The sequence below is a fragment of the Chelonia mydas genome, chromosome 3 (assembly GCF_015237465.2).
Source record: "Chelonia mydas isolate rCheMyd1 chromosome 3, rCheMyd1.pri.v2, whole genome shotgun sequence".
In the NCBI taxonomy this organism is placed as follows: domain Eukaryota; kingdom Metazoa; phylum Chordata; order Testudines; family Cheloniidae; genus Chelonia; species Chelonia mydas.
In genome coordinates this window covers 115,507-142,386 of record NC_057851.1, presented here as the reverse complement: position 1 = coordinate 142,386, position 26,880 = coordinate 115,507, and the positions used below count along the sequence as shown (strand labels likewise).

Here is a 26,880-nt window from a genome sequence, read left to right as displayed (position 1 = left end):
ATAATTTTTCTTGTCCTCTGCACTCCCTCTAATTTGTCCACATTTTTCCAGAACTGGACACAGTACTCCTGCTGAGGGCTCACCAGTGCTGCATAGAGTGGAACAGTTGCCTTCCATGTCTCACATATGACATTCCTGTTAATACATCCCAGAATATTAGTCTTTTTTGCAACCACATCACTTTGTTGGTTCATATTCAGTTTGCCATCCACTATAACTCCCAGATCCTTTTCAGCAGTACTACCAGCTTGCAGTTATTCTCTATTTTGTAGTTATGCATTTGATTTTTCCTTTTTAAGTGTAGTACTTTGCACTCATCTTTACTGAATTTAATCTTGTTGGATTCAGACCAATTCCCTAATTTGTCAAGATCACTTTGAATTCTAATTGGCATCACATTAGCTATCTGCCAGTCATTTAGTACAGAAGCTGATTTAAGTGAGAGGTTACATACCACAGTTAGTAGTTCTTCAGTTTCATATTAGAGTTCCTTCAGAACCATTGGGTGAATGCCATCTGGTTCTGGTGATTTATTACTGTTTAATTTATCAATTTCTTCGAAAACCTCTTATATTGACACCTCAGTCTGGGACAGTTTTCAGAATGGAGAGAGGTAAGTAAGTGTCCCCCAGCGATCTGTACTGGGACCTGTGCTGATCAACATGTTCACAAATGATCTGGAAAAAGGGGTAAACAGTGAAGTGGCAAAGTTTGCAGATGATACAAAATTACTCGAGATAGTTAAGTCCAACGCAGACTGTGAAGAGTTACAAAGGGATTTCACAAAACTGGTTGACTGGGCAACAAAATGGCAAATGAAATTCGGTGTTGATAAATGCAAAGTAATTTTTTTTTTTTTTTAATATAATAGCTATAATCCCAACTGTATATACAAAATGATGGGGTCTAAATTAGCTTTTAGCACTCAGGAAAAAGATCTGAGAGCCATAGCAAGTAGTTCTCTGAAAACATCTGGCTCAATGTGCTGTGGCAGTCAAAAAAGCTAACAGAATGTTACGAACCATTAGGAAAGAGGAAATAAGACAAACTCTCCATCATAATGTCAGTATATCAATCCATGGTACTCCACACAGTATTCAAGGTGTGGAAGTTCTGGTCGCCCCATCTCAAAAAAGATATTTTGGAAAAAACAGAAAGATCAATAAATGATAAGGATATGGAACATCTTCCATATGAGGAGAAATTTAAAAGATTGGTACTGTTTAGCTGGGAAAAGAGACTACTGCGGGGGGGAGGGGGAGAATATGATAGAGGTGTATAAAATCATGAATGGTGTGGACAAAGTGAACAGGGAAGTGTGGTTTACCCATCACTTAACTCAACAACCAGGGCTTACTCAATGAAATTAATAGGCGGCAGGTTTAAAACAAAAGGAATTACTACTTCACACAATGCACAGTCAACCTGTGGAACTCATTGCCAGGGGATGTTGTGAAGGCCAAAATTATAACTGGATTAAAACAAGAATTAGATAAATTCATGGAGGATAGGTCCATCAGTGGCTATTAGCCAAGATGGTCAGGATGCAATCCCATGCTTTGGGTGTCCCTAAGCCTCTGAATGCCAGACACTGGATGGATCACTTGATAACCCTGTTCTGTTCTTTCCCTTTGAAGCATCTGGCATTGGCTGCTGCCAGAAGACAAGATACTGGGCTCGGTGGACAATTTGATCTGACCCATGTGGCCATTCTTATGTTTTAGGAAACAAAGGGTAGGAATAAATGGTCAGTTTTCATAATGGAAAGAGGTAAATAGTGGCGTCCCCAGGGGTCTGTACTGGAACCAGTCCTATTCAACATATTCATAAATGATCTGCAGATGTGGTTGCCCCATCTCATAAAAAATATATTGGACTTGGAAAAGTACAGAGAAGGGAACCAAAATGATTAGGGGTATGGAACAGCTTCTGTATGAGGAGAGATTAATAAGATTGCGACTTTTCAGCTTGGAAAAGAGACGACTGTGGGGGGGATATGATTGAGGTCTATAAAATCATGATTGGTGTGGAGAAAGTAAATAAGGAAGTGTTATTTACTCACAAGAACTAGGGGTCACCAAATGAAATTAATAGGCAGCAGGTTTAAAACAAACAAAAGAAAGTATTTTATCACACAACACACAGTCATCCGGTGGAACTCTTTGCCAGAGGTGGTTGTGTAGTCCAAGACTATAACAGGCTTCAAAAAAGAATAAAATAAATTCATGGAGGATAGGTCCCTAAATGGCTATTAGCCGGGATGGGCAGGGATAGTGTCCCTGGCCTCTTTTTGCCAGAAGCTGGGAATGGGTGACAGGGGATGGATCACTTGATGATTACCTGTTCTGTTCATTCCCTCTGGGGTAACTGGCATTGGCCACTGTCAGAAGACAGGCTACTGGGCTAGATGGATCTTTGGTCTGACCCGGTATGGCTGTTCTTATGTTTAATCCTGTCCTTGAAAGTGCTTGCAACCCCTCCCACCTTGGTGTCATCCACACATTTTATAAGTATACTCTCCGCTCCATTATGAAAATTATTAATGAAAATATGAATAGTAGTTAGACCCAGGACTGACCCCTGTGGGATCCCACTAGATATGCCCACTCTTTGAAAGTAAAGCCCCTTTATAGTAATTTCATCTAGACTACATTTGGGGGTTGGACTAGATGACCTTCTGGGGTCCCTTCCAACCCTGATATTCTATGATTCTATGATTCCCTAGTTTGCATATCATAATGTCATGTGGGACTATATCAGAAGCCTACTAAAAGCAAGATATATCGCATCTAATGCTTCCCCTCTTTCTGTTAGGCCAGTAACCTTGTCAAAGAAGGAAATTAAGTTGGCTTGGCATGATTTGTTCTTGACTACCCATGCTGGGTATTTCTTATTACACCTATTCTTATTATCCTCTAGGTGCTTAAAAATTGATTGTTTAATCATTTGTTCCAGTATTTTCCAGATGTTGAGGTTAGGCTGACTGGTCAATAATTCCCTGGGTTCTCTTCTCCTTTTTAAAGATGGGTACTATGTTTGCCCTTCTCCAGCCCTGCGGGGCATCACCTGTCCTCCATGAGTTCCTGAATGTAATCGGCAAAGGTTCCAAGATTGCTTTTGCTAGTTTAAGTACCTTAGGGTGAATTTTATTCTGATTTATCTAAATAGTCTTTATTCCGTATTCTGGCTTGTATTCCTTCCCCCTTGTCAATATTAATTGTGTTAAGCATCTGGCAAATCATGGCATCATATAAGTCATTAAAATAATGCTATGCACACTTATCGTCCTAAATAGTTAATTGTACTGAGCTGCTTTATAATACAAGACCGAAACTCTGAATGGTAGCTTTCTGCATAAATTTTGAGGCCAGGAGAGACTAATAGACAGTTCCATGACTACAGTGTGGATGCCCTTTGGTGTAACAGAGGGTATTGAGGTGCAAGGTGGGCTCCACCAGGGATCAATGCTTAGTCCCTCACTATTCATAATTGTGATGAATTTCATCAATAAGAAAATAAAAAATGGAATATTGTTCTAAATTGATCTTTGTAGACAATATTTCTCTAATGCCCAGTGCTGAGGAGGATTTGGTCCAGGCAATTAACAAATTGTAACCTCAGAATGAGTAAAGCAAAGACTAAAATCGTGTGGGGTGGTTTGGCTGGAACCAAGATAGACAAATACCAACATTGAGAGCCAGCACCTAAATCAGGCTTCTGCAGTAAGTATCTTTTGGGCTCATTAACGGCAAATGGCTAAATCAACAGAGAACCACAAGCAAGGCTGTTGAGTGCAGGAGAAGTCTGGTGCAGCGGAACTATAGTGTTCTATGATAAATGGATGTCCTTGCAACTTAAGGGACAACTACACAAAACCATGGTAAAACCAGCTCTTCTATACAGATCAGAGATGTGGGTGACCGAAGAGAGGCACTTGAGAAGACTTGAAACTATTGAAGTGAGATGTTTAAAGGCATTGAGGGAGTGACATCGCTGGACCTCAAGTGGAATGATGTTTTCAGGAGTGAGACCAAGATCTGTGTTATTGGAGAGAAGCAGCAAGAGTGGAGGCTGAGATGTTTGGGCATGTACGAAGGATGAATGAAGGGAATCCTGTTAGGGAGATGTTTGAAACTAGAGTTCATAGGCAGAGAATAAAAGGACACCTGAGAAAATTGTGGATACACTGTGTACGGGCTCACAAAGTGGGTATGGATTGAGCATTGGGCTGGCAATCATGTCAGACTGATCCAGTGACCCAACCACAGCTAGCTGGGAAAAAAGAAAGAAGAAGAAGAGAAACCAGTAGTTCTAATCTTACCTGTATAAATACAAGGTTCCCTTCTGGCCTTAGGAATCTATGTATTTGCCTCAGTATCACTCTAGGAGCCCATAACATATATGTTTAAAAGATGAGTTTTTAGTTTCTGTCCCAGAATGAGAGATTTGCTCTATACCCCATGATAACCCATCTTGTCTTTAATTAGAAAACAGACTTGATTTTTTTATCCCTGCACTTGCCCATCCTCTCTACTATATACAAGGAATTCATTATTTTCGTGCATTGGATTGTGTTGCCCATATTTTTTACTATGATTCAGCTGAACATTATGAATGTAAAGATACTATATTGTCAGTGTCACATTGTCTTTATTATTTATGCGGTGGCAGTGCTTAAAAGCCCCAATGAGGGCTGGGTCCCTGGAGCCCTGTTGTGCTAGACGCTATACACATGTATAGGAAGGACCTAGTCTTTGCCCCAAAGAACTTAGTCTAAAGACAAAACAAAATAAGTGGGTGTAACAAACTGAGTGAGTGAGGAAGAGATGATGAATGTAGCAATGACAGGAACGTAGGCTGTATACTCAGCTTGATGGTTCTGGGTCATTTGAAGGATTGTAGTTATAATATATTTAAAATTGATAGCAGTCCCCATGGGTCATTTCCCCAGTCATTGTTTTGATTGGTAACTCCAGAATTCATCTCCCACAAAGGTTAGTGTGACAGGGTCGGGCCGGATGGCTACAGGAGAGTGATAGAAGGCAGATATATTAGCCCCAGGTTAAGTAGGTCCCTTTTCCCTGGGTAAGATAACAGGGAAGGTTCCAGAACAATCAGGAACTTTCTGGAAACAATTAAGGCAGATAGGCTGATTAGAACACCTGCAGCCAATCAAGAAGCTGCTAGAATCAATTAAGGCAGGCTAATCAGGGCACCTGGGTTTAAAAAGGAGCTCTTTTCAGTTTGTGGTGCGTGCAAGGAGCTGGGAGCAAGAGGCGCGAGAAGCTGAGAGTGAGAAGGTATACTACTGGAAGAATGAGAAGTACAAGCATTATCAGACATCAGGAGGGAGGTCCTGTGGCGAGAATAATGAAGGTGTTGGGAGGAGGCCATGGAAGTAACCCAGGGAGTTGTAGCTGTTGCGCAGCTGTTACAGGAGCCATTGTAGACAGCTGCAATCACAGGGCCCTGGGCTGGAACCCGGAGTAGAGGATGGGCCCGGGTTCCCCTCAAACTCCCTACTTGATACTGGAAGAGTTGAACTGGACTGTGGGTTCCACCAGAGGGGAATGTCTCTGGCCTGTTCCCGGTCCACTAGGTGGATCAGCAGAGACTGCAGGGATTGTTCTTCTTCCTTTCCGCATGCTTGCCAGTGATGAGGCTAACTGAGTAAACGGCAGATTTGAGACATGAAAGTGGCCAAACTGAGGGCTGCTGTGAACCTCTGAGGCGAGAAAATCCGCCAATAAGTGCAGGACCCACCAAGGCAGAGGAGGAACTTTGTCACATTATTTATAATCCTTTGTATGAACTGTGTCTCATTTAGTTTCTGGAACCTACATTTCTTTTGTAGGTGGTTGGTGTTTCTGCTGTGCTGGGTACAGGACTGGATGAATTTTTTGTGAAAGTCTCTGAAGCTGTAGATGAATATGAGAGGTGAGGTGGTGGTTTTCAGTGTGAGGGAAAGTGTCCTTGATCTAAAGAATGCTGCTCAGCTACCAATTCATGTGCTTGTTCCCTTGCTTGAAGACGTGCTGGTCTTTTGCAGCTCAGTTGGCCTAGAACAGTGGCCCCGAACTGTGGGGCGTGGAGGGATGTGGAGGAATGTTTAGGAGGGTGCAGTGGGGCCCAGACCAGCCCCCACAGGGGATGGTGAGGGAGTGCTATCCAGCTCAGCCCAGCTGCTGCTCTGCATTGGACTATGACTCTGGCCCCAGTCCTGGCTCCCAACCATGGCTCCGGGGTGTGTGTGTGGGGGGGTGACAACCAAAAAAGTTTGGGGACCACTGGCCTAGAGTATTTGTTATAGAATACCTGTCCTGTGTATGCTAGAGTACACAAATAAGACATTCAAACACACAAACTGTCCAGACATGAATTTCAAAATTGGTAACTGCTCAATAGAAAATCCACAAAACACCAGTACAGAGAACGCCTTCAACCCACCTCCTCCTTAGATTTGCCTCAGGATAGTCTAGGTTTGTATTGTGTCCAGAAGGCAAACACAAGAGGGCTCTGACAGACTCAGTGGTGAGCAAATGCAAGGAACCTTCACAGAAAACATCCTGCCAGCAAGCCCTCTCCTGTTTAAACTGGTGAAGCTCCAGGTCAGGCATCTCTGCTCATTGCAGTTGTGCCTCTCCCCTCATGGAACACTGCCAGATTGTTTGGTTGCCTTATACAGTCAAACCCAACACCTTGAACTCCAACTTGACACCTGTGAGTAGACTGTAGGTCATGGAGCACTGGTGAAATGTGCTGCCTATGTGAAACCCTAATGAATAAGTAGCATTCTGCAATAGCTTTAGCTTCCAAATAGTCCCACTGTGTAGCGCTATGTAAAGCGTGCCAGAGTAGTGTAATCGTGAGGTAAGAAAGTCTTGGAAAACTATAACAAGTCCTGCATCTGTGAGAGGTAAATCTCTCTCTTTTTACTAGGTACAGATGCAAAAAGTACTCTAGGCAAGGGAGTGCTGCCAGGAATTAGCCCCTCTAATCAGGCCCACGAATTGCAAACCCGTGAGACACCTGTGTCTACTCCTAACCCTAGTTGTCACCTACCACCCCACACTGGAACCCATATGGAGTATTATGAAACAACTACAACCCATACTCAATAGGACATCCCACCCACCCCCAACACACCTTTCAAGATCTAGGGATCCAGACAATCATTGTGTTCTTAAATCAGTGGTTCTTAACCTTTACTGCAGCCTGCACCCATTTGGTTCTCAAAATATGTTCTCGCACCCCTTATCAAAAATCGTTGAAGTAGGTCAGTTCTTTAAACCTAGATATAACATAACTATAGAATGAGAGAGAATTATGTACATATAAACATAGGTTTGATGAAACAAAGTAGTTGTACTTACGTGCCTGTGCTTAATTTGTGTTTTCGATGATTTACCTTCTAAAAAAGTCTGGCCAGTCTCACAACCCTCAGAAAGGGCATCTTGCACCCCCAGGGGGTGAGTGCACTACAGGTTAAGAACCACTGTCTTAAATGAACTCTGACAGGAAAATCCTAACACAAAAACACCCTGTCACCTGTGGGTGAACACTTTTCACAAAGCAATCACTCCATGTCTGACCTATCTGTTTCAAAAGATGAGTCTGGGAGCTTAAATTCATGAGTTTGCTAGACACTAAAAATCATGGTTTTAATAAAGACAGGATCTGTAACCCACCAACCCCCCTTTTTGTCCTATGACCACAGCGGTGTTAACGGGTCACTTCACCTTGAATGGTAGGGCTAGTCTACACTAGAAGCACTACATCAGTGCAGCTGCACTGCTGTAGCATGTCTGGTGAAGATGTTCTATGCCAGTGGTCTCCAACCTTTTTATGCCCAAAATTACTTTTTGAATTTAAAGGCATCCCAGGATCTATCCTGCCCCTTCCCTGAGGCCCCCCCACTTCCCTAAAACCCTGCCCTGCTCACTCTATCCACCCCTCTCTTGGTCACTCGCTGTCGCTCACCCTCACTCGCTTTCACTGGGCTGGGTTAGGGAGTTTGGGCTTGGGAGGGGGTGCGGGCTCTGGGCTGGGGCCAAGGGGTTCATAGTGTGGGAGGAGATTAGTGGAAGTATGCTCAGAGGCTAAGGTAATGGGCAGATGTTGTTTATAAGTAAATGTTCAAAATGTTTCTCTTTTCAGGGAGTATCGTCCAGAATATGAGCGTCTGAGAAAATCGTTGGTAAAGGTTTACAAGTATTTCACACACAGGCAGTGTATTCTGGGGTCAGAGTGCCAACTAGTCTGCTCCAGCTTTCCTTCAGAACCCCAGCTTCTCGGAGTATATTCTGGTTATTTTCCTTAAAAGACTTATCCAATCTGGATTTAAATTTCCACTGCACTGCAGAGGCCCGTTATTTAATTTACTAATCACACTTACAGTGAAAAGCCCTTTCCTGAGACCCATTCTCGGTCTCTCCTTTGCTAGATTTGGTATGGTGTGGTTTTATTTTGTACAGCAGTCTTTTCTACAAACCACGCACCCTCCAAATGCTTTAATGCTAGTAACTGAATGTGGTAAGACTTGGACAGTGTGTCTGAGAGCCATGAGGAAGGCAAATAAGGTGTAGTGTGTGTACGGTGGGGAATAAATTATAAAGCAAGGAGTGAATAATTCTACTATACAAGCTGTAGAGAAATTACTCCTGGAATCCTGGGCATGGTTATAGTCACTTATCTTCAAGGGGTTACTAATCTAGAAGGATTCATGTACCTTGAGGGGTGGAGGGCACCATTTGTTATGACCTTCCAAAGTGACGTTTTAGGTCTTTGTATACCACCTCAAATTCCCATTTTGGCTTACATGAAGATATCAAGTGTGTTAATAAAGTAGAAGACAGAGATGTAACTTTCATGTTAGAGATGAAAAATGTCTTCTGGCTGCCCTGTTTTATGCAAAGTTTGGATTCTAGCTCCAGTCTGGTAGGTTACTGTACCCTTTTTTTCTCTTCCTCTGGGCTGTCCCTTGCCATCCTGAACTTTTCTGATACCATAGAATAGAATCATAGGACTGGAAGGGATCTCGAGAGGTCATTTAGTCCAGTCCCCTGCGCTCATGGCAGGACAAAGTATTATCTAGACCATCCGTGAGAGGTGTTTAGCTAACCTGCTTTTAAAAATTTCCAGGGATAAAGATTCCACAACCTCCCTATGCAATTTATTCCAGTGCTTAACCACCCTGACAGTTAAGAAGTTTTTCCTAATGTCCAACTTAAATCTCCCTGGCTGCAATTTAAGCCCACTGCTTCTTGTCCTATCCTCAGAGATTAAGAACAATTTTTTTCCCTCCTCCTTGTAACAATCTTCTATGTACTTGAAAACTGTTATCATGTTGCCTCTCAGTTTTCTCTTTTCCAGACTAAACAAACACAGTTTTTTCAATCTTCCCTTATAGGTCGTGTTTTCTAGACCTTTAATCGTTTTTGTTGCTCTTCTCTGGACTGGCTCCAATTTGTCCACATTTTTCCTGAAATGTGGCACCCAGAACTGGACACAATACTTCAGTTGAGGCCTAATCAAAGTGGAGTAGAGTGGAAGAATTATTTCTCATGTCTTGCTTACAACACTCCTGCTAATATGTCCCAGAATGATGTTCGCTGCCCTCCCCCCCCGTTATACTGTTGACTCATATTTAGCTTGTGGTCCACTATGACCCCAGATCCCTTTCCGCAGTACTCCTTCCTAGGCCGTCATTTCCCATGTTATGTGTGTGCAACTGATTGTTCCTTCCTAAGTGGAGTATTTTGCATTAGTCCTTATTGAATTTCATCCTATTTCCTTCAAACCATTTCTCCAGTTTGTCCAGATCATTTTGAATTATAATCCCATCTTCCAAAGCACTTGCAAAACCCCTCCCAGCTTGGTATCGTCTGCAAACTTTTTATAAGTGTAATCTCTATGCCATTATCTGAATCATTGATGAAGATATTGAACAGAACCGGACCCAGAACTGGTCCCTGTGTGAACCCACTCGTTATGCCCTTCCACCATGACTGTGAACCACTGATAACTACTCTGGGAATGGTTTTCTAACCAGTTGTATACCCACCTTATAGTATCTCCATCTAGGTTGCATTTCCCTAATTTATTTATGAGAAGGCCATGTGAGACAGTATCAAAAGCTTTACTAAAGTCAGATATACCATGTCTGCCACTTCCCCCTTATCCACAAGGCTTATTATCCTGTCAAAGAAAGCTATCAGGTTGGTTTCACGCAGATTTGTTCTTGACAAATCCATGCTGACAGTTACTTATCACCTTATTGTCTTCTAGATGTTTGCAAATTGATTGATTAATTATTTGCTCCATTATCTTTCCAGGTACAGAAGTTAAGCTGGCTGGTCTGTAATTCCCCGGGTTGGCCTTATTTCCCTTTTTATAGATTGGCACTATATTTGCCCTTTTCCAGTCTTCTGGAATCTCTCCCGTCTTCCATGACTTTTCAAAGTTAATTGCTAGTGGCTGAGATCTCCTCAGTAAGCTCCTTGAATATTCTAGGATGCATTTCATCAGGCCTGGTAACTTGAAGACATCTAACTTGTCTAAATAATTTGTAACTTGTTCTTTCCCTATTTTAGCCTCTGATCCTACCTCACTTTCACAATGTTAGATGTCCAATCACCACCAACTGCCTTGGTGAAAACCGAAACGAAGTCATTAAGCACCTCTGCCATTTCCATGTTTTCTGCTATTGTTTTCCCCCCCCATTGAGTAACGGGCCTACCCTGTCCTTGGTCTTCCTCTTGCTTCTAATGTATTTGTAGAATGTTTTCTTGTTACCCTTTGTCTCTAGCTAGTTTGAACTCATTTTGTGCTTTGGCCTTTCTAATTTTTTCCCTACATACTTGTGTTATTTGTTTATATTCTTCCTTTGTAATTTGACCTAGTTTCCACTTTTTGTAGGACTCTTTTTTGATTTTTAGATCATTGAAGATCTCCTAGTTAAGCCAGAATGGTCTCTTGCCAGACTTCCTGTCTTCCTACGCAGTGGGATAGTTTGCTCTTGTGCCCTTTATAATGTCTCTTTGAAGAACTGTCGACTGTGTTCAGTTGCTTTTCCGCTTAGACTTGCTTCCCATGGGATCTTACCTACCAACTCCCTGAGTTTGCTAAAGTCTGCCTTCTTGAAATCCATTGTCTTTATTTTGCTGTTATCCCTCCTACCATTCCTTGGAATCATGAACTCTACCATTTCATGATCACTTTCACCCAATCTGCCTTCCACTTTCAGATTCTCAACTAGTTCCTCCCTATTTGTCAAAATCAAATCTAGAACAACTTCTTCCCTAGTAGCTTTCTCCACCTTCTGAAATAAAAAATTGGCTCCAATACATTCCAAGAACTTGTTGGATAATTGCGTCTTGTTATGCTCCTTTATTATTTCCTCATATGCTTTCCATAGTCTACTCTCATTTGCCCTCAGTTATGCTATTAGCCCTTCCAAGTCTGTGTCCTAGGGTCACAGAGTCTGCCACTCCATGACCTCTAGGGATGAGTGAACTGACTGAGATAAAATATAAAGTGATCTGAACCTCCAGACAATTTGAGTTTTACCTTTCACTATGCACAACTTTGAACAATAGCTAGACTCATCTTTATGATCCCTGCTCCTACCCCAAAGTTCCTGTCTAGGGTGCAGAAATATTTTTCAGAGAGAATAATTTGTAACCACCAAATCGTATTTCTGCAATACGCCCCATGTAGACTAGTGCTGTCACACTCCAGCTGACATGGAATGTTGATCAGTTGAGCATTTTTGACTGTGGAACTTACTGTGCCAGTTCTCTAAAGACTCTGCTGGCTTTCTGTTCCTTTCAAGTTGCAGCTTTAGGTGTTGATAGTGTTTAAAGTCCTGTGGTCCAAATTCTGTTTTCAATGACTCAAGAGTAACTAATTAAAGTTAGTGTATTCCACTGAAACAAAACAGATTGTACCCCTACATGCTTTGAGTTCTGGATATCCAGGAATCACCTCTCTCAGTGCACTAGTGTGACAGTTGACACTGGATGGCTTAAAGTGCTCCTGGTGGAGGTTCCTCAGCTCTAGAATTCACTTCCCTCCTCTGGTCCAACAAATTCTGTTGTAAAGTCCATTTATTGACTCATACCTTTTTCCAATGTTTGGGTAGACCTCTCTTCTGGAGTGGTAATATTGTTTTACTTGTGTTACTTTAACTGTGTCCAGAGACCCTGTGGTGGGTGTTATATTAATCACACTAAAATGTTTCCTTGTGTAGGCAAAAGCCCAGAGCAAGCAGCAGAAAGAGCAGCTGGAACGTTTGTGGAAAGACATGGGCTCTGTGGCTATGGAGAGCAACTCACTTGCAGGTAATGAAAGGGTTTTGTGTGGTGAAGTAATTTAACTTCAGACGAGTCTCTGTAGAGTTTGCCTTGAAAATTCTCTGGAGCTTTTCTTTTCTTTTTATAAAAGCAACTTAGTCCCAGTGAAGGGCACAGACCATTTTCCTGTGGGAGGGTCTCATCTTCTATGCCAGTGATTCTCAAACTTCATTTTCCGCGGACCACTTGAAAATTGCTGAGGGTCTCAGCGGACCACTTAATGATCTTTCCAAATGTTGTTTGCACCGTTAGATAACTATTGTAAAGCACTTTGGATAAAATCGCTATATAAAAAAACCCTTAATTAATATTTTTTGTTCTACAAATAAAAGCACACAACTAATATTTTAATATCAATAGTCTTACCTTTCCAATGTGATGGATGTGTCCTCTCTCCCCTGCTGCACCAGCCCCCGAGCTGGAGCTGGGGAAGAGTGGGGTCTCTTCCCCCACCACAGCAGCCACAGAGCTGAGGCTAGGAAGGAGGGCTGTCTCTCCCTGGCAGCCACAGCCCTGGAGCTGGGGAAAGTCGCCTCTTTCTCTGACTGCCGCAGCCCTGCACATCCCAAATTCCCCCACCCCCTCTTCTCACCTCTCTGCCCCTTCCGCTTACACCCTATTCCCCCAAGGCCACCACCTAACCTTACATGTGCGTCTTCTCCAGGGTCCAGGCACCTAATTAGTGGAGCCACACTTGCGTGGCTCCACAGTTAGGTGAGTGGCCCTTCATTCTCTCATGTGCGGCTGCCCAGGCCTGCACCTTAGAGGGAACAATCCGTGGACCACCTGAATGGAGCTTGCGGACCACAGTTTGAGAACCTCTGTTCTATGCATTAACCCCAGCAGAAGGTCAGGGAAAGAAGAACCCTGGTGCCTAGCCAATAGGGGAGTGGGCATGCTAGAAATAAATAGATTGCGTTGATAAAACATTCGAGGCAGGGTGACATGACATAATTAAATTGGCGTCCAGCAAGAATTCAACAATATGGGTGGAGCTGTAATCTGTGGGGTTCTACAGGGACATGCTACTGTGTAGCATCTCACATTTTAGAGCATGTATTTGTGTCTATGGGGGCCATGGGGTGTGGTCCATACTTGTAGGGTAGGTACCAGTAGCTGTGGTTGCTGTGCACAGATGCTTACGTTATGACATATTAGGGAATTAGGTTGTCGTCAGTATGAGACTTTCTTTAGAAGCTTCTATTTCTCACTAGATTCTTCTGACACTTCTGCATTGGGCCCCTCTGACTTGATCATGACACGAGGAACTTTGGATGAGGAAGATGAAGAGAGAGTGAGTGATACTGATGATATTGACCATCAAGGTAAGGGAAATCAAGGCTGCCTGTGGCTTGGATTACACAACGTGCCCCCTGTGAGGGGAGATCAGAGGTCAAGTGCATGGCTGTTATGGTGAGTGAGAGAGCTGATTCAGAGTTTAAGGTCAAATGAGGTGGGAGGCCAGGGATCAGAGAGGTCATCAGTGTAGCCATTGGAGACACCAAGGGTGGGAAACTGTGAAGAGAGCAAGAGCGACAGCTATGAATCCAAAATTGGAGAGGAAGGTGAATGGGTCACAGTCAGGGAGAGGCAGGTAACTGTGATGTGGAACAGGAAGGGGGGAGTCAGATGGAGTCATGCTTCAAAAGAATGAGGTGAAGGAGGAGAGGTTGGAAATGACAAGAGTGGAAGAGAAATCTGTGACCACCATGTGGGAGAGTTCAGAGCAACTGCACCTCTGTTTCCCCTCAGTGGTCCATCAAGGACACGTAACTCTCATGCTTCCAGCTCTCCAGCAATTGCCTTTCTTGAGCACTCCCTTCTGACTCAGGTATTCCCATGCTGCACAGTTCCCTGCCTTCACTGTATTATTCCTAGCAGAGGCACGCTACCCAAGCACAGCTGCGTGCTTTCTCTTCAGACATGGAGAGAAGTGTGACTGTCCACACTTACAGTTAGTTACAGCACAGCTCTTTTTATGCAAGCCCATTTTATTCTTAAGGTAAAAACACTACAAAGGAAAACATACTAAAAACAATAAAGAACCTAAACAGTTGCTAATAAGCTTACCAGAGATCACCCCAACCCTAACATGGGCTCTGGCAGGAGCAGTCCTTCAACACCCCATCTAAGGGATTTCCTTGTGGATTCATGTTCATCACAGCTCCAGCCTAGACCAAGCACATGGTCTTATGGCGCCTCAGTAGGCCTAGTCCTTTCAATCCTTCCCTAAGGATTAGGGCCCTCTGTGGACTTGAGGTCCTTTCTGTTTGCTGGATCAGGAAGAAGGCCCAGAGTTTATTTAAAACCAGGGTATTTATTCAAAAATCCTTTCTTGGTCTGTTGGTCCATGGAGAATCCTTGACTTTAGCAAAGCTTTCGATAGGGTCTCCCACAGTATTCTTGCCAGCAAGTTAAAGTATGGGCTGGATGAATGGACTATAAGGTGGATAGAAGGTTGGCTAGATTGTCGGGCTCAATGGGTAGTGATCAATGGCTCCATGTCTAGTTGGCAGCCGTTATCAAGCAGAGTGCCCCAAGGGTCAGTCCTGGGGCCAATTTTGTTCAATATCTTCATTAATGATCTGGAGGATGCCGTGGATTGCACCCTCACAAGTTTGCAGATGACACTAAACTGGGAGGAGTGGTAGATACGCTGGAGGGTAGGGATAGGATACAGAGGGACCTAGACAACTTAGAGGATTGGGCCAAAAGAAATCTGATGGGGTTCAACAAGGACAAATGCAGAGTCCTGCACTTAGGAAGGAAGAATCCCATGCACTGCTACAGACTAGGGGACCGAGTGGCTAAGCAGCAGTTCTGCAGAAAAGGACCTAGGGGTTATGGTGGACGAGAAGTTGGGTATGAGTCAACAGTGTGCCCTTGTTGCCAAGAAGGCCAATGGCATTTTGGGATGTATAAGTAGGAGCATTGCCAGCAGATCGAGGGACGTGATCGTTACCCTCTATTCGACATTGGTGAGGCCTCATCTGGAGTACTGTGTCCAGTTTTGGGCCCCACACTACAAGGAGGATGTGGAAAAATTGGAAAGAGTCCAGCGGTGGGCAACAAAAATGATTAAGGGGCTGGAACACATGACTTGTGAGGAGAGGCTGAGGGAACTGGGATTATTTAGTCTGCAGAAGAGAAGAATGAGGGGGGATTTGATAGCTGCTTTCAACTACCTGAAAGGGGGTTTCAAAGAAGATGTATCTAGGCTGTTCTCAGTGGTACCAGATGATAGAACAAGGAGTAGTGGTCTCAAGTTGCAGTGGGAGGTTTAGGTTGGATATCAGAAAAAACTTTTTCACTAGAAGGGTGGTGAAGTACTGGAATGGGTTCCCTAGGGAGATGGTGGAATCTCCTTTCTTAGAGGTTTTTAAGGTCAGGCTTGACAAAACCCTGGCTGGGATGATTTAGTTGGGGATTAGGTCCTGCTTTGATCAGGGGATTGGACTAGATGATCTCCTGAGGTCCCTTCCAACCCTGATATTCTATGATTCTATGAACTAATATATGAGAACCTTTCTAAGGGATGGCGTCAAAGGGGCTGGTAACTGGAGGAATTACATTAAATTAGCATCCCCGTCCTTCGACGGGAGTTACATAGAAGCTTGAGGGTAGAGGATGTGAGAAGGAGAAGGCAGCAGGAGCTGTGTCTGAAGGGAATCTGAGTTTCTGAGAGCAACATGGGTTGAAGGGAGAAGAACTTGAAAAGACTGCAGACTCCTGTTGGAGAGGGAATGGGCATTTCTTAGGAAACTGGGAGGCAGGGACGGGTTTGAGAATAGAGGAGAGTCTAGTGGGGTGGTATCATCAGATTAAGACTGGAGGCCTTTCTGGAAGATATCCTTTAGCCAAACACGATTTATGTGACTGCATACGGAGGAACTGGGTAAAATTCTGTGGCCTGTGTTATATAGGAGGTTAGACCAGATGATCTTGTAAAGTCCCTTCTGGCCAGTGAATTAAAAGTTATAGAGGAGTTAAGCAGAGAATCGTGGGTGCTGGAGGGGTGCCCCTTTTAAAACATTTATATAGCGAAATGAAGATAAAATTATATTAAAGCCTATATCATCCATGAATTACAATTAAATAGAGCTGGCAAATAATGGATTTTTTTTTTAAATTGGTGATTGAAACAGTCCCAAAAATTTCATTTCCAGTCAAATGATATGTTTTATTTTGATTTCAGCCATTTTAAAAGGCGTGTATTTAATAAAATTAAAGGAAATTTTTAAATGAAAAGTCATTTCAAACCAAAATATCAAAACATTTCTTTTGAAAATGTTTAAATGAAAAGTTGAGGGTTTTTTGTTTTTTGCATTTTTAAGGATTTTTTTCTCTTTCAGTTTGGTGAAATCTACAAAAATTTGCAAAACATTTTGATGGCATTTTTTGTCAGTTTCATGTGAAAAATTTTGCCCGGCTGTAGAATTTAAGGCTGTTGTGAAGAAATACACGTTTGTACTAGATATGAATGTGTTTATTAGAATGTAAGAGAGTTAGTTACTCATTTCCTTGCTATTCCTGTTTGAACTTTTAAAGTTGCCTGATAAGTAAATAATTTCATAGAATCATAGAATATCAGGGTTGGAAGAGACCTCAGGAGGTCATCTAGTCCAACCCCCTGCTCAAAGCAGGACCAACCCCAACTATTGTCAATTAAGAATCTTTACTGACTTCTGAAATTGTTTTTTCTTATTGTTTTGAACTGTACCCAAAGATGTGACTTATAATGAAGGTAGTTACAAGCATAATGGGTAAAAGGGTGGGAGCAGGAGAGTATGACAACAAATAAGGTTGTTTGACAATTCCAGATTGTCACTTTTTGGTACAATTTTAAAAAAATATTTTATGTCCCTATTGTGGATTCTTGCCTGACTGGTTCATGTGGGCAGTGCTGCAGAAATGGTTTTTACAACATTACAATTCATAGATTTTATTTTAAGGCCGGAAAGGACTATTGTGATCATCTGATCTGAAGTCAGCATAACACAGGCTAGAGAACCTCACCCAGTAAGTCCGGCATTCCGCCCTTAACTTCTGTTTGAGCAATAACATATCTATTAGAAAGATATCAAGTCTTGATTTAAACGATTCAAATGAGGGAAAATTCACCACTTCCCTAGGTAAGTTGTTTCAAAGATTAATTAAACTCTGTTTCTTGTTTTAAATGTTTCTAGTTTCAGGTTTCATAGATTTTTTTTAAGGCCACAAGGCATCATCAGATCTAGTCTGACCTCCTGTATAACACAAGCCATAAAATTTCATCCAGTTACTCCTGTATCTAGCCCAATAACTTGTATTTGACCAAATCATATCTTCCAAATGCTTCTGAGCCTGAGCTCCAGTCCAAGCTAAACCTTTTAAGCACTATCTATGTAGCTATTTCTATTTCTGTCAACCAGAGCTGAGAGGCCCCAAAATGTGTGTAATCGACATACCCATAATCTCTCATTCTAAGGCATTTTTTTCCAAGCTTCCAATAACTTTTCCCTTCTGCACCCTCTCCAGTTTTTCAGCAGCCTTCCTAAAATGTGGACATCAGAATTGGATGCATTAATCCGGTATTGTTCTCACTAAAGCTGTATACAAAAGTAAAATAATCTCTCTAGTCTTGCACAGTGCTTCCCTGTTTATATACCTGAGAATCACATTGGCCCTTTTTGGCACAGCATTGCATGGGGAGCTCATGTTCAATTATTTGTGTACTATGATTCCTAAGTCCTTTTCAGACAGTCACTGCGTTCCAGGATACAGTCTCCCGTTCTGGAGCTGTAGTTTGCATTCTTTGATCCCAGATGTGTGACCCTGCATTTTACTACATAAAAAATGCACACAGTTCAAGTGGGCCTATCTTACAAGTGATCTCGGTCACTCTGAGAACTGAACTTTCTTTATCGTTCTTCACCACTCCACCGATTTTTGTATAATCTGCAAATTTTATCAGCAGTGGTTTTATATTTACTTCCAGATCATTGATAAAAAGATGAAATAGCATTGGGTCGAACTCCACTAGAACCAGCCTATTCCATTATGATTTCCCATTGTTGTTACTTGTATTACCATAGCACCTAAAAGCCCAAGTCCTTCTTTGAGTGCTTGCTCATGTCGATTCCATGCTAGGCGTGCGCGTGCCACCTGTGTAGTGGCTGGAGATGCTTCCCGTAGTGGTATCCATAGGGCTGGCCTTAGTATCCCCTGGAGCCGCAGGGTTATGTGTTTGTACATGGGTCACCACCAGCCTCATGCCCTCTCAGTTGCTTCTTACTGCCCATGATGGTTGCTGGAACTTCTCTTGCACTTGCAAGCTTTCTAATGGTTTTTGGACTTTGCTGATCTGTATATAGTTAAAAGTTTAGTTGTTAGCTATAGTTAGTTAAGTAGATAGCGGTCCCATATTGGGACATAGTCCTAGGGGCGGGGCATGCCCCAGTCCCTAGGTTTCAAACCATGTGCCACTTACGTTAAGCCTGTGCCAGTGAGCAACCCCCCATTCGAGCTGCTTAAAGTTCCTCAGGGAAGCCCATATTAAGGACAGGTGCAGGATCTGCAGGGGCTTCAGGCCACGCGCACACAAGGACAGGGAGACTCGTTTAAGGCCCTGTTAATGGAAGCAGCACTTAGACCAACTTCAGAGATGTGCCGGTCCGATTCAGTGCTGAGCACATCAGCCTCGGTACGGAGTGCTCCACCAGCACCACGCCCTCCCCAGCACCATTTGCCATCTCCAGTGCTGAGGGAAAGGCACAGGAAACAGCGCACCCAAGAGGGCACTCCCCAGTGCCGAAGAAGGATAGGCGGGGAATGGTTGACAAGGTGCTGCCCCACTTGTCCTCTGCAGATTGGCGGTGGCAACTCCACCCAGGGCACCAAGCCCGGTCCAGGATCCACCACTGACTCCTGGGAGCAGTTGGGGCACTCTACACTTGCAAGCCCATTGATGCTGGAGGCATTCCAGGTGTCAAGAGACCTAATGTCGCTCCCAGTGCCACCCACACCCCAAGAACCTCAACCAGCGGAATCGTCGATGGCAGAGAGAAACCCTCTATGGGCCCACTTCAGTGGTCTCAGGCTTTGCAGCACCGGTCGCCGGCTTCCCAGTTGCCAGCTTCAAGGCACCGATCCCCAGCTTGGTGACACCTATCTCCAGTCCCCTGACAATGATCGCCTGCTCCATTGCTCCGATCTCCAGCTTCCTGGCACCACTCCCTGGCTCCCCATCACAGCCAATAGACGGAAGTGGCAACGGCTCCACTATTGTCTCTGAGGGAAGAGTCCTCATCAGAATACAGGTGTGAATCCATCCCTCCCCCAAGGAGACACTGGCATCAGCTTGTATGCACCGGACTTCGGTGCCGAACCTTCTGCAGGCGCTTGGCCACCAGGGCAGTGGCCAGTGCACTGGCAATATTGGAACCTGGGGGGTGGGGAGGGGAGGGTGTTTCCCGTCAATGCTGGGACCTTAGTCCCAGATGTCGTCCTTGGTGGTATCTGAGAGGCGAACCACAACACCGCCCCATCCAGTGCCGAGGTCCCTTCCAACCCTGATATTCTGTGATCTCGGCCTTCCATCCTTCCGGTCCAGGGTAAATTAGTCTTCTCACACGAGATGACAGTCAGGTTCCATAAAGGCTTGGAAAGACATTACCCACAGGTTTGTGACCTGATTCCCCCATAGGACTTGAATCTGGTACTGTCAAAGCTCATGGGGGGCCCCTCTTTGAGCCATTGGCATCTTGTTCCCTGCTACCACTGTCATGGAAGGCGGCATTCTTGGTGGCAATTAGGTTGGCCAGAAGGGTCTCTGAAATCAGAACCCTGATTTCAGAACCCCTTATAAGGTGTTCTTCGAAGATGAGGTCTGGCTGCACCCCCACCCCAACCTTCCTGCCCAAGGTGGTTTCACGGTTCCATAACAACCAGGACATTTTTCTGCCTGTCTTCTTTCCGAAGCTTCACCTATCAGATGAGGATCATCAACTACATACCTTAGACGATAGGTGGGCCCTGGCCTTCAAATCAGCGCAGCTCTTTATAGCGGTGGTGGACAGGATGAAAGGTCTGCCAGTATCATTTGAAGATCTCCTGGATAACTGCCTGCATCTGGGCGTGCTACGAGCAGGCCAAAATCCCGCTGCCGGCCATTGTGACAGTCCACTGTACAAGGGCCCAGGCTTTATCAGCAGCATTCCTTGCACAGATTCCAGTCCAGGACATCTGCAGGACTGCAATGTGGTCATTGATCCATACCTTCGCATCCCACTACGCCATCATCCAGCAGGCCCGTGACAATTCCAGTTTTAGGAGAGCAGTGTTGCAATCGACATGTCCGTGAACCCTGAGCCCACTGCCAGATCGGATATTCCTTGTGAGTCACCTAGAATGGAATTGACATGATCAAGCACTTGAAGAAAAAACGGTTACTAACCTTCTGTAACTGTTTTTTGAGATGTGTTGCTCATGTCCATTCCATGGCCTGCCCTCCTGTCCCTCTGTCGGAGTTGCTAGCAAGAAGGAACTGAGAGGGTGCAGGGCTGGCGGCTCTCCTTATATGGGCACATAAATGCAGGGCTCCAGGGGGCGCTAGGGCTGTCCCTACAGATACCACTAAGGGAAAAATCTCCAGCAACTGTGCATGTGTTGTGTGCACAACTAGTATGGAATGGACATGAGCAACACATCTCGAAGAACAACCATTACGGAAGGTTAGTAACTATTTTTTGTGGACCAGTGCCCCATTGTGCTAGGTGCTGTACAAACAGAACAGAAAGACAGTACTCACCTAAAGGAGCTTACAGTCTAAATATAGGACAAAGAGATAACAAATGGATGGAGGAGTACATGGAGTCAGCATGATAAACAGTGGTCTTAGCTCACCAGTAGCCTAACCATTGTCAACCTTTTTGTAGGCATCATGGCAAAGAGTTTTGAGGAGGGATTTGAAAGTCGAGAATGAGATAGCTTTGTGGAAGTTTGGAGGAGCACCTCCCAAGTGTGAGGAGCAGCACTGGAGAAAATGCTTGTTTGAAAGTATAACAAATGTGCAGTGGAGGCTGCCACCATGGGTGGATCAGAGGCAAGCATCAACAGCTCATTAGCAAATGAGATAATTGGTAAAGTGAGGATTGACCGTGAAGGGCCTTGAAAACGAATGCAAGCAGGTTTATGTTTGATGTGATAGAGAAGGGAGAGCCAGAAGAGGGATGCAAGAGATGGGTGAGCTGGTCAAAGAGAGAGGCTAGGAAAATTCTTTGCAGCCAGCATTCTGAATGGATATTAGTGAGGCAAGATTGCATTTGTTAAGGCTAGCGAGAAGAATGTTTCAGTAATTGAAATGTGAGACTTGGATGAGAGTTTTAGCTGTGTGGATGGTTAGGAAAGGCTATGTCTTAGGCTATGTCTACACTGCAGAGTTTTGTCGCCAAAAGTTATGCTGTTTTCATTAAAGCACTTTAATTAAACCACTATTGCATGTCCACATTATGCTTCTTGTGTTGGCAGAGTGCATCCACGCTAGCAGCTCTTGCATTGACACTGAGAGCAGTGCACTGTGGGTAGCTATCCCACTGTGCAACTGGCCACAGGGTGCTTTGGGAAAGGTTTGCAATGCCTCATGAGGCAGGTACAGTGTCATATGATGCAGGTTTTTTAATCCCAATGTTCCATGGGGATCCTACTAAATTGCCAGCCACTTTTCAACTGGTGTGTGTAGGGGGGAGTGACAGGGAGCATGGCGGGGAGAGGCAGAGACAGTGTGTGTGTTCCTCTTCCCTGTCCAATTCTCTCTAGCTTCTCATATTCCTCTCCTGGGAATTTCTAGGACTTGAGTGGGCCAAGGAGAAGGGAACTGCAAATAGATGAAGACCTAGATAGACATTTTACATCCTACTCTGTGTTCCCAGTAGCCTTACTCCCACCTTAACTCAGAACCTTAAGTAGGGTAGGAGCTGGCTTAGTACTGAATTATGTATGTTTGTTCTCTCCCCCCCGCCCCCCCGTCTTCCCCCCCCAAGTCACTGAAGAAAGCCAAGAAGAACCAGCCTTCAGAAACTTCATGCAGGAGACCAGGATGAAGTACCAGAATAGAAGCAGCCACTAAGAGACTTTCAGAAGCAAAGCGCTGCAAACCCTTCGACTGGAGGGAACAGCAAGAGCAAAGTGTCCACCACCTTCTGTGCTGTGAAGACACCAGTGCAGCCTTGTATGCAATCTAACTTCTGTGAAGCACTTTCTCTGATACTTAAATATCTGTACTTGCAAAATCAGCTGGTTACTGTGAGCTGGAGTTCTGACTTCAGGTGTTTAACCTTTTGCCATTGTGACTTTTAAAACAAAATAAGGATTGCACTTTTTCCTTTTCTCCAAATAGTTTTGCTCCGCATTGTTGGGAACTTGAATTCCTGGTGTGTCATCATTATTGTCTGAAGCTTTGGTCCACCCCTGGGAGTTCAACACCATCCCCACATTCAAAGCTTATGGTTTCTGTTGGGTGCAGGGGATGGGTGAGACCTCTGCTGGAAGGCTCTTCTGGGAATTGTCTCCCTTTAGTTATGGTGGTGGCTCAAATTCAGAGGGTTGGGGCAATAGTCTTGTGTGATGATAGCCAGAGCCTCAATTTTAAATGTATTCCCTATTAAATTCTGTAGCTAAAATTTGGTCAGAGGCTGGAAAGGTCTTTTCAGGAACTGTTTCTAAATGGAGTTTTCTCTGAGTGACTGAAACAGGGTAACTGAAATGTCACTGCAATCCCATGTTTGACATTTTATTTTGTTTTGTAATTTATTATAAAGTATTTTTGCTATTGACAAATGGCTTAGTGGTGATTGGGAATGACAGAGTTGAACTTCATGGGAGGTTCATTGAATAAGCTTGCTCTGTATGCTTGCAGCACACCCAGAGGCACAACACTGGGAGTGAGCTGTGTGCCTGAAGCCATAGTATCTTGAGCTGTGAAGCTAAATGGCATTTCATCCTGTGACCAGAGACACTGAAAACGCAGGTGCTGCAGGAAGTGTTGTTAGTGATTCAGTAGCTGGTGCTCCTTCCCGCTCAGTCAGAAATGAACCAATACCCTGCATAGTGTTGTGGGCACTGTGCTGGCCACCTACAATTACGCATCAGTTTCATTCTTATTCCAAATAGTTCTAAAACTTTTTGGCCCCCAAGACAAGCAAAATGAAGGGTGCTATCCAAGTCAGGAAGACGGAAATCTTCCCATTACCTACAGTTACTTATTTGCTATATACATTATCCATCATCAGGAGTTTTTTTCGTAAATTTTAAAGACAGAAGGGATCACTAGTATCATGTAGTCCAACCACCTACATGCACAAGCCATAAAATCACACTCTGTAATCACTACATCAGTCCCATAATTTCTGGTTGAGCAAAATCATATGTTTTAGAAAAATATCCAGTCTTGATTTTAAACTTCAAGTGAGAAAATTCACTGTGTTTCTAGGTATGTTGTTCCAATGGTTAATTATAATCATTATTAAAAATGTGCTCCTTATTTCTATTTTGTTTGCAGTATTGTAGCCGTGCTGGCCCCAGGATATTAGAGAGACATGGTGGTTGAGGTAATATCATTGATTGGACCAACTCCTGTTGGTGAAAGAGACAAGCTTTCGAGCTACAGAGAGCTCTTCTTCAGGTCTGGGAAACTATTCAAGGTGAAGTGGCCCGTTAACATCTCTGCAGTCATAGGACAAAGAAGGGGGTTAGTGGGCTACAGATGGTTGTAAAAAGCCATATCATAGGAGCGAACACTTTTTCACAAAGCAGCCACTCCGTATCAGACTTCTCAGCCCTCATCCAGATGGGGTACTTGCACGCCACCTTAATTTAGCTGGATGCTAAAAATCATGGTCTTATTAGCGACACTGGATTTATGGCTTGTTACAACAGTCTGTACCCACTAACCCCCCTTTTTTGTCCTGTGACTGCAGAGCTGCACACCCTTCAACAAGCTAGAACGCCATTCCGGCTTCTGCCTCCTTTGCCTCAGTCACTGTTGTGGGGTGTCCCCAAATCCAGCTTCTACAGAAAGAAGGAGAAAGACAAGGGGTTTAGGCAATGGCACACTTCGTCTTCCCACTCTTCTGCCCAGCCTACCCCCTCTAGAGACCAGGGCAGCCAGAAACAGGCATTTTGAGGATGCGCCCAAGGATGGCAGCCCAGCCACTGCCCAGGATCCACCTCCTGCTTTTTCCTCAACTGTCTACACCCCTTCTGTCAGCCCGGTTGCAGCTGACCTCGGACTGTTGGGTGCTCAACACAGTTTCTTTGGGCTTCATGCTGCAATTTGTGGCAACCCTCCTTCAAGCCTCTGGCTTTCTGTTCTCTCCTCTTCCTTTCTTGGAAGGTTGCATTCTTGGTCACAATAAATTCAGTCCACAGGATCTCTGCGATTAGAGCACTTACCTTGGAATCACCCTATACAGTCTTTTACAAGGACAAGGTCCAATTGCATCCACACCCGGCTTTCCTGCCTAAGGTGGTCTCCCAGTCTCACATGGGCCAGGACATTTATCTGCCCGTCTTTTTTCCAAAACCACATAAGCTGGAGGAGGAGAGTAGCTGCATTCCCTAGATGTCAGAAGGGCGCTAGCCTTCTACATTCAAGGGACCAAGCCATTCCGCAAATCGACACAGCTGTTCATCGCGGTGGCTGACAGGATAAAACGTCATCTGGTGTCCGCTCAAAGACTTTCTTCTTGGATCACTGCCTGCATTTGCTACTGCTATGACCAGACGAAGGTGCCACCTCCAGCGATTGTCACTGCCCACTCAACCAGAGAGCAAGCCTCTTCAGCAGCTTTCGTAGCCCAAGTGTCTGTCCAGGACATCTGTATGGCGGCATCTGGTCATCTGTCCACATGTTCACGTCCCATTACATGCTTACCCAACAGGCCTGGGACAATGCTGGCTTCGGTAAAGCAGTACTGCAAGCAGCTAGGCTGTGAACTCTGAGCCCACCTCCGAGGATACTGCTTATGAGTCACCTAGAATGGAATCAACATGAGCAAGCACTCGAAGAAAAAAACGGTTACCTGCTTTTCATAACTGTTGTTCTTTGAGATGTTTTGCTCACATCCATTCAATTACCTGCCCTCCTGCCCCTATGTTGGAGTTGCAGGCAAGAAGGAACTGAGAAGGTCGTTGGGTTGGTGGCACCCGATATACCAACGCATGACTGCAGCACTCAAGGAGGCATCACAGCTGACCCTGTGGATACTGCTAAGGCAAAAGTCTCAGACGACTATGCACATGGGCGCACGTACACCTAGAATGGAATGGACATGAGCAACACATCTCAAAGAATAACAGTTACGAAAGGTAGGTAACCATTTCTTCTTTGCCCTTCTGAAAATTTAGTCACCTCCACAAGTGACATGTCCAGCTCACAACTCAAAGCTTCTTTTCCCACTTGTATCCACTAAATGTACAGTAGAACCTCTGAGTTGTGAACTGACCAGTCAATCACACACCTCATTTGGAACCAGAAATACACAATCAGGCAGCAGCAGCAGAGACCAAAAAACTGCAAATACATTACAGCACTGTGCTAAACATAAACTACTTTAAAAAAGGAAAGTTTAAACAAACATTTGACAGGATAAGTAAACTGTTTCTGTGCTTGTTTTATTTAAATTAAGATGTTTAAAAGCAGCATTTTTCTTCTGCATAGTAAAGTTTCAAAGCGGTGTTAAGTCAATGTTCAGTTGTAAACTTTTGAAAGAACCACGATAACGCCTTGTTCAGAGTTACAAACATTCCAGAGTAATGAACAACCTCCATTCGAGGTCTTTATAATTGAGGTTCTACTGTATTTTTACTGAGATTTAGACTAGTAATTGCATTTGTCTGCTCCTACCACAAAGCTGCTACCTGGAGGTAGACAACCCTCCTCTGCAGCAGCTTTTATCCATACAGATTTCAGAGTAGCAGCCGTGTTAGTCTGTATTCGCAAAAAGAATAGGAGGACTTGTGGCACCTTAGAGACTAACCAATTTATTTGAGCATAAGCTTTCGTGAGCTACAACTCACTTCATCGGATGCATTCACGAAAGCTTATGCTCAAATAAATTGGTTAGTCTCTAAGGTGCCACAAGTCCTCCTTTTCTTTTTATCCATACAGTAACTCAAAAATGTCTCTGCGAGAAAGATGTCACATACTGCCCCTTCATCATCAGATGCCTCTTATGTATTCCCACTGGTAGGATTCAAGGTGCCTGTGTTGTGTCATGGTGATTTGGAACCTTTTCGAAAGTCATGCCCTTTGGGCATTGTGTTTTGGAGCAGGAGTTAAATAAAAAAGGCGGAGCTCCACTGATGTCAGCTCCTTTGGCTGCCATTGGCTATAGATATGTGAGTAACCTTGCTGTTGTAACGATCTGACTTTTTCAGGCAGCTTTAACCTGAACACCTTTTTTTCTTTTTTTGAATGGAGATAAGAATGTTAGATTAGGTGTCTCACATTTACCTCAAAACAGTAGAACTGAATAAAGAACTATGTTTT

The 26,880-nt window shown here is 44.0% G+C and overlaps 1 protein-coding gene across 6 annotated transcripts in view; it reads left to right on the top strand.

The window, feature by feature from the left end:
* GPN1 (GPN-loop GTPase 1) overlaps window positions 1-26,880 on the top strand; it is a 116,462-nt gene that overhangs the window by 36,328 nt on the left and 53,254 nt on the right. For 3 of the 6 annotated variants that reach the window (XM_043541928.1, XM_043541927.1, XM_043541930.1), the window contains exons 10-13: window positions 5,855-5,937; window positions 8,158-8,197; window positions 12,251-12,341; window positions 13,568-13,678. In XM_043541928.1, the coding sequence (XP_043397863.1) occupies window positions 5,855-5,937; window positions 8,158-8,197; window positions 12,251-12,341; window positions 13,568-13,678 (325 nt within the window). Of the gene's footprint in view, window positions 1-5,854; window positions 5,938-8,157; window positions 8,198-12,250; window positions 12,342-13,567; window positions 13,679-22,372; window positions 26,669-26,880 lie in introns of those variants that run through there. The other 3 variants (XM_037893565.2, XM_037893566.2, XM_043541929.1) reach the window with 3 other exon arrangements.